Genomic DNA, 7,668 nt, shown 5'->3' on the forward strand with positions numbered 1-7,668 from the left:
AGGGAGGGATAATTTCCCCACTTTGTCAACTGCCAACATGCTCGTCCGGTCAATAAGTTTCTGTGGCGGTTCTAGAATGCGGGTCCCGAATTCTATCAACGGACTGAGAGTTGGGGTCGGTCTCTCTCTGCTCTTCTGAGTCTGGATAGGTTTGTGATGGCTTCGACCAACTGAGTCGAGCAGAGGGGAGGCTGAGGTGTAAAAGGCAGTGTTTGTAGAAAGGCTCACTGTGGAGCCCGAGACACCTGGGAAGTCCAAATGTCCTGGGGTGGCCATGCTCAGAGGCCAGCGAGCTGATAGCTGAGCCTAACCTCTGAGCTGTTCCAGCCCCGGCACCAGACATGGGAATAAAGCAGCTCTCCTAGTCCAGTTTCTGTCTACCGACTCCTTCCTTCCCATAGATCTTCCAGCTGAGGGTCTGGACGTCACGGAGCAGAAACAAGCTGTCCCTGCTGTTCCCGTTAGACCTTCTGAACCACGGACTCCATTAGCATGACGAGATGGTTGCTATTTTACCCCCCACGATGGTTGGGGTGTTTTGTTATGCAGCAAGAGGACTGGAACAGCTGCTCACTTAATAGCTGACGCATTTAAATAGTATTACTTCTTCTGCAGAAACTAAAATCCGCTCCCTACTCCCACCACGCCTTGAACGTTCACAGTGATTATTTCCGATCATCGCAATCATTGTTAATCAGGGTGGCATTTTCCTTGTAAGAGAGCTGTTGTGGAAGACTGTACGTTCCTCCTTCCGCTGGACGGGGAGGAAGCCAGCTTTACAAACCACACGCGGGGCTTTCCACCCCAAGTCATCCAGAAGGCTTTTCTATATTTGAAAGCGAATATTCAGATAAAAAGCCTATGAGCGCAAACCCCTGCTTGTATCCCGGATAGGGTTACACCCGGTGGGCCGAATAGTTCTGGCTCCGAGATGCGTGCCAATGACACGGAAATAAGAGTGTTGATCTTCGACTTTTCTGAAGACCAAGACCTCAGCAGAACATCAAAACAGTCCTGTGTTGTCATTAGTTTTCTCATATCTGCGTGGCTCCTTGGGGAGGGGGCGAGGTGGGTGGGGACAAGAGGAGAAACTGAGGCTCACCGACCCTCAGCAAATAAAGGAAACTGGTAAATGGCTATTGAGTGGGCGCAATAATGGTCGCAGAAGCCAGCGCCGCCCCATGGCTGGCATGGTTTCAGTACATCTGCTATCGGCTTTTAATGCCCAGACGTCCACTAGATCCGCTAGAGCAGGGCTGTGTCCCCTCAGAGCCCCAGGGCAGGCCGTGCCCTCTTCAGTCCCTTGCAGAGCAAGGTCATGTCTGCTCTGCCCAGCCCCTTCTGCCAGGGTAAGCTCCTCCAGGACTTGGCTCCACCTGCTCAGGACCCCTACGGTGGGCCATGTTCTCTCAGAAGCCCTGAGCTTCATAAAACACACGTACGGGTCATTTTTCAGCTAATTGCAAAAGAAAATTTATGTTCACGATGTGCAAGTCGAGTCCCAGATGGGATGGGTAGGATGGTCCGTTCACATGCGGACATTTGGAAAACCTGCCTGGAGCTTGCGGATGAGACGGGAGGAGGGGGTCGGGCGGGGCTGAGGTGCTCCCAAAGGACAAAGCAAAGCGATGGTGAGGATCAACCACACTAAGGGTTTGGTATCCAGGGAGTGAGGCTCGGAGCATTTTCCAAACGCTCAGTTATCCAAAGGCACTTTCCTGTGTCTATTCATGTTTTAGGAAATTGCTCGGATGGACAACACATTATAATTTTTATCACCGAAAGTCATGGGAAGCAGGCACCCGTGAGCATTTTCCTGCAGACCAGCTGGTTGTCAGCAACACATGGATAAGACCAGGGCAGAAAACACTTGATTTCTCCCAGTTTAGGGGCAGCAGCACCCCCTGGTGGCCGGCAGGCCTCCAGGAGATCTGCAGATGCTCTAGGGAACCCGGGGAAGCTGGGACCCCACCTCCAGCCCAGACCAAGGAAGGGGTGGTTGTCTCAGGTTCTGCTCACAGGGCCTGGCACTCCTGTCTCCATCCTACAGGGACCCAGTTTCCTGTGTTGGCCTATGATGAACGTCTTTTTTCCCCCACTGGGTATCCACATCATGTTTTTAGAAAAAGTGCCCCATTTTCCATTGGGGAACCCCCTATACTCAAGTCATACAGTTCTTGGGTGTCAACCTTCCTAACTCCATGCATTACGTGCACAGTGATTTGATGAGGGATGAGGATATGACCCGAATCTGTCCAGAGAGAGCCAGGCCTGGACCTTGCTGTAGCTACTGGTTAAGAATTCCCTTTCCACTGGGGCTGCTAAGTGGTCCGTGAAGATAAGCCTTGTATTTGGGTTGAGGGGGGGGACATCTCTGTCTCTGGTTGTAGTGGAGTCTTCTTGGAAATAAAGCTGGCATGGAGAAAAGTAGATCTGAGAGAAGAAATGAGGCACAGTCCCGATAAAAAGTATTTGAGCAGCTGGATCCAACAGTACCTGAAGCCGTTGCTCCAGGGCAGTTTCAGTTAAGTGAACCAATTATTTTTTTTTTCTCTTAAGCCAGTGGGGACTGGAGGATAATGCTCCCTGCCTGATTTGTGCCAGTCCCTAACTTCTCTCTTCCCTCCCCCACAAATGTCCTCATTGCTGTTGCCATTTGCAAACTCAGAGGCCACGTTAATCAAAACGATCTTTATTATTTAAAGAGCATCCTGTCATCAGGGGCACCTAGATGGGGGTCCCCAGATGGCAGAACAATATTTACATGGGGGTCAGGAGGGTGAGGCTCGGGTGGTCCCAGGGCTGAGTGGGCCCGCCACTGTGGAAGAGAGGAGCCTGGAGGGAGGGTACCCTTGGACCTGTGGGCTCAGCCCAAGAAGAAAAATGTCCCATTCCAGGCCCAGGGTGAACCCCACCAGGTGGGGCTGGAGCCACCTAGGCGAACTTGGGCCCTGGAGGCGTGCACATCAAGGAGAAGCCGCAGGTCAGAGCTGGGTCACCATGCCGCTGGCTTCGGAGTGAGTCTGGGGAAAGACAACTGGGGGCTTCTGAGGACTGAGAGGTTTCCCCAGTCCCACAGCTCCCCTCCCCTCCCCAGAAGCCCTCTGAAATCCAGCTGTTGCCTAGGCCGCCCTCTTCTAGGCCTGAGCACAGGTTTCCAGAAAACCCCGCCTTCTCCCTTTTCCCCATTAGAGTCCCAAACACTCCCGCCCTCTGGCTCCCATCTGGGCCCAACGTTCACCTTTATGGCCTGGAAGATCCACTCTCGGAAGTCACTGACTTTGGTGTAGACACCTGGCTTCTGGGCCAGGGCACAGCCGGTGCCCCAGCTCACGATGCCACACAGCCGCCAACGTGGCGTCCGAGAGATGCTATCCTCACACACGAAGGGGCCACCGCTGTCACCCTGGTGGGGGAAGGGGAGGCCTGGCTGGAGGCCGAGAGGGCATCCAGGAGGCCCTCTTGAATGGCCAGCGGCTGTGGCCACAGAGCCCCCTGGGCCTGAGATAGGGAGCCCGACCGCCCCCTGCCCTGGGTCTCCATCCCCGGAGTGGCAGGGGCTAGGGGCTACCCCACACAGTCCCTCACCTGGCAGGCGTCGATGCCACCCTCAGGGTAACCGGCACAGAACATCTTGGGCTTGATCTGGTTCGCGTAGAAATCGGGGCCGTTGCAGACATCGTTGCTGATTATGGGGACTCGGGCCTCCTGGAGTACCCCAGCCTGTTGGCCTGGGGGTGTGCGGGCAAGGCTGGCCAAGGCTGGGGAGCGTGCGCGGCCCCCTTCCCTCCTGGTGCCCCCCGCCCAGGCTCCTCAGCGTCCCTATGCCCCGGGGCCCAGAAGCATTCGACCAGCCGGACTGCTTTTCCCCAGCCCAGCTCAGTCTCCCTGACGGCGGCTCCGCAGACAGAGGACGGGACTCACCGTAGTACTGTGTGTTGCCCCAGCCGGTTACGGTACAGATCTTGCCATCCACCAGGGCCTGGCCAGCAGCCGGGAGGCACACGGGCTGGATGTATTCTGTGAGAGAGACCACGCGGTCCAGCCTCTGCCAGCCTGGCCCACCTTGTACCAAACCCCTGTCTGGCGGCCTCAAGCGCCCCGGTACACCCTTTCCTCGGTTCTTTTTTTTTTTTTTTTTTTTTTAACATTTATTTATTTTTGAGACAGAGAGAGACAGAGCATGAACAGGGGAGGGGCAGAGAGAGAGGGAGACACAGAATCAGAAGCAGGCTCCAGGCTCTGAGCCATCAGCCCAGAGCCCGATGTGGGGCTCAAACTCACGGACCGTGAGATTGTGACCTGAGCTGAAGTCGGACACTTAACCGACTGAGCCACCCAGGCGCCCCTCCTCGGTTCTTTTAAAATAACCACGGGAAGAGTTGCCATCAACTGAGTTAACCGTGTATGAGGTATGAGGCGCTTTCCTGTATCCTCCAAACTCCCATCAGCCCGGGGGGGGGGGGGGGGGGGAGGGGCACCGTTAGCCCATTTCCAGAGGAGGGACATGAAGCCAAGTCACTCGTCCAAAGTCTCATAACGACTCCGTGACAGAGCTAGAACTGGAACCCAGGTCGGCCTGATTCCGGAGCCGGTGTTCTTAACCCCGGCCCACAGGGCCAGCCCCTGCCGAGAGGGTGCCTTTGTGAGAAGTAGGAAAAGGCATCCCTATCTTTACATACGTGACTTCCAACTGCCAGAAAATCATCACAGTAGATACACAGGTCTATGCCCACAACAGTGAGAATGGTGCCCCTGGGATGCGATGTCCTCGTGCCGTGCACAACACACACAGAGGGTTTGTCTGCTCCCTGCTGGTGACTTCACGGGCCTGAGCCTCGGAGCTCTACGCTATAAAATGGACAGAATAATCTTTTCCCCCAGAGGGTGTGGTGAGAAACTGGCAAAGCACTGAGCAGCCCATCTGACACATAGGAAATGCTCACATGAATGAGTCACAGTAATAAATGACAAAAGCAGTGACTGCTCACACGAACTGGGTGCTCACTGTGTGCTGCCATCGCTCGAAGCTCTTTACTCACATTCCCCTTTTAATCGTCTCAAAAACCCTAGGCGGTCATTTAATGGATCAGGGAAACTGAGGCACAGACAGAGGTGAAGCCACACACTCAAGATCCCACAGACGGCAAGCCCCGGAATCTGATCCCAAATCCTATGCTGTTACCCCCTCGGCCTCGTGTCTCGAACCGAAGCCACTCCCACCCCCTCCTCCTGTGCTTCCACGGATACTTCTTTACTTCAGTATTTGTAACCCCCAAAGACAAGGCTTTGTTTTAAAAAAAAAAAAAAGTGTATCTGGGGCGCCTGGGTGGCTCAGGTCACGATCTCATGGTTCGTGGGTTCAAGTCCCACATGCTCTGTGCTGTCAGCGTGGAGCCCAATTTGGATCTCTCCCTCTCTCTCTCCCCCACTGGTGCATGCGCTCTCTCTCTCTCTCTCTCTCTCTCTCTCTCTCTCTCAAAAATAAAAACAAAAGAAAAAAGCAAAATGTGCATCATCCCTTTCGATGGGAAAACCAATAACACGGACCATTCAAAAGAAAATAGGCATAAAAATAAGTATAATAGAAACCACAAAACAGTCCCAGCAGCACAGCCTGGGGGTTACACGCACAGATTCCTATGGCAGGCAGGCTTGGCTCAGATCTTTGCCATTTTCCAGCTGCGGGACTTTGGAGCAGAGTTCCCTTCTCTGTGTCGGGATCTTTCCCCATGTGGGAACGAAGGATCAGAGGAGGACGCACCCTCCCCAGGCTGCCGTGGGGGCTAACTGTACTATTTCATTATCATTGTACCGTTGCCTGACGGAGGCTCATCGTCGTCATTACTACGACTTCGTGGCCATTGTTTTTATGATTAGTGTCACCACACTGTGGCCTGCTGAAAGCGGAAGCCCAAGGTCTGCTCTCAATCCAGAGGCAGGCCCTGGAGAAGCGTCCTGGCCCCCAAGGGGAGTCTTGCCCCCTGACAGCAAGGAAATGCCCCAGAGAATTGCAGAGGGGCTAACTTCTGAGTCCCTCTCTGATTCATCTATTTTAAAAGCCTTCTTCATTTCATCTTTTTAATTTTAATTTTTTTTTTATGTTTATTTTTGAGAGAGAGGGAGAGACAGCCCATGAGCAGGGGAGGGGCAGAGAGAGAGGGAGACACAGAATCCGAAGCAGGCTCCAGGCTCTGAGCTCTCAGCACAAGAGCCCGATGCGGGGCTGGAACTCACGAACCACGAGATCATGACCTGAGCCGAAGTCGGACGCTCAACCGACTGAACCACCCGGGCGCCCCTCTTCATTTCATCTTAACTATATTTGTTGGTAACAGCTCTTTTGAGACATAATGCACACACCATGCAGGTCGCCCTCTTCGAGTGTACGAGTCAATGGCTTTTTAATGGGTTCACATAGAGTTGGGTGCCTGGTGATCCATTTTGGAACAAAAGAGGTCCTGTATTCTTGACTCATCCCCTCCCAATCTCCCCACCCCAGCCTCGCCCCTACGTCATACCTCCCCTACCCCCTGGTAACCACCGATCTTTCTCTGTCCCCCCACCTGCCCATTCTGGAATTTCATTTTAACAGGATCATAGAGCGGCCTTTTGTGTCTGACTTTGGTTTAGCACAGTGTTTTCAAGGCTCATCTGAGTGTCTTATGTCGGTACCCTGTCACTCCTTTCGTGTGTGGATGGACCACGTTCTGTTCATCTGTTTGTCAGACGTGTGGGGTGTCATCTTTTGCTTGTCGTCAACCGAGCTGCCTTGAACATCTGTGCGTGAGATTCTGTGCGGACATGTGTTTCTGTTTCTACCGGGCGTGTACCCTGGGGTGGAATTTGCTGGGCCCAATGGTAACTCCATGTTTGACTTTTCGAGGAATTGCCGGGTGGTTTTTCAAAGTGGCTGCACCAGTCATCCCTGTTTGACGCGTGCCCGTCAAGATCGTTTCCCTTACCCCCGTGGATTCCTATGGCTCCGTCCTCTCTCCTCCCAGCCTCTGGAGTCCCCAAGGCCAAGGCTCATCTCCAGACTTACCCGTGAGGGGCAGGGGGCTGGACAGGTGGACCAGGGCGATGTCATTGCTGTTTTCCTCGCTGTTGGGGTCTCGAAAGGGGAGGTAGCCCCCGTGGTACACCACTGCCTGCACCCCCAGCTGCAGGCCATGGGGGGAGGCCTGGGCCACAGCTCCGGCAAACACCCGCCATCGGGACAGGACCCGGTTCCGCCTGCCAGGGGACAGGAGAGGAGGATGGCAGCTGCCTGGGCACGGCCCGTCCCACGTCGCCTCTCCCCCTCAGCGCTACGGGACGCTCACTCGGGGAAGCAGTGGGCAGCTGTCAGCACCCAGTCTCCAGAGAGCAGGGACCCTCCACAGAGGTGAGCTCCATCGTAGCGAAGACTGACTTGCCACGGCCACCTGCCCAGGCTGGTGTCTTGGCCTCCCACGATGCGATCCACAGGCAGCTTCCGACGGCCACAATCTGTGGGAGAGGCGGAGTCGTCACGAGGGCCCCGGGAGGGCCTGGAACCTCAGGACACAGCCCCATCCTTGGGGATCTATGGGGACAAGGCCCTGCCATCCTGGGGGAGTCTGAGAGGACACAGCTCCATCCTTGTAGGGTTGGATATGGCCAGTTGGGGGGGGGGGGGGGGGGGGG

General features: G+C 54.9%; 1 protein-coding gene across 1 annotated transcript; it reads right to left on the minus strand.

The window, feature by feature from the left end:
* Positions 1-2,838: 2,838 nt before the first annotated feature.
* Positions 2,839-7,532, minus strand: LOC125918023 (serine protease hepsin; the record flags this gene model as incomplete). Its single annotated transcript, XM_049624085.1, has 6 exons — positions 2,839-3,023; positions 3,242-3,406; positions 3,589-3,731; positions 3,925-4,020; positions 7,046-7,236; positions 7,326-7,532. Coding segments are annotated over 6 exons (841 nt in total), but the record flags the coding sequence as incomplete, so codon positions are not given.
* Between the last annotated feature and the right edge of the window lie 136 nt (positions 7,533-7,668).

The sequence above is a fragment of the Panthera uncia genome, unplaced genomic scaffold (assembly GCF_023721935.1).
Source record: "Panthera uncia isolate 11264 unplaced genomic scaffold, Puncia_PCG_1.0 HiC_scaffold_383, whole genome shotgun sequence".
Taxonomy (NCBI): Eukaryota; Metazoa; Chordata; class Mammalia; order Carnivora; family Felidae; genus Panthera; species Panthera uncia.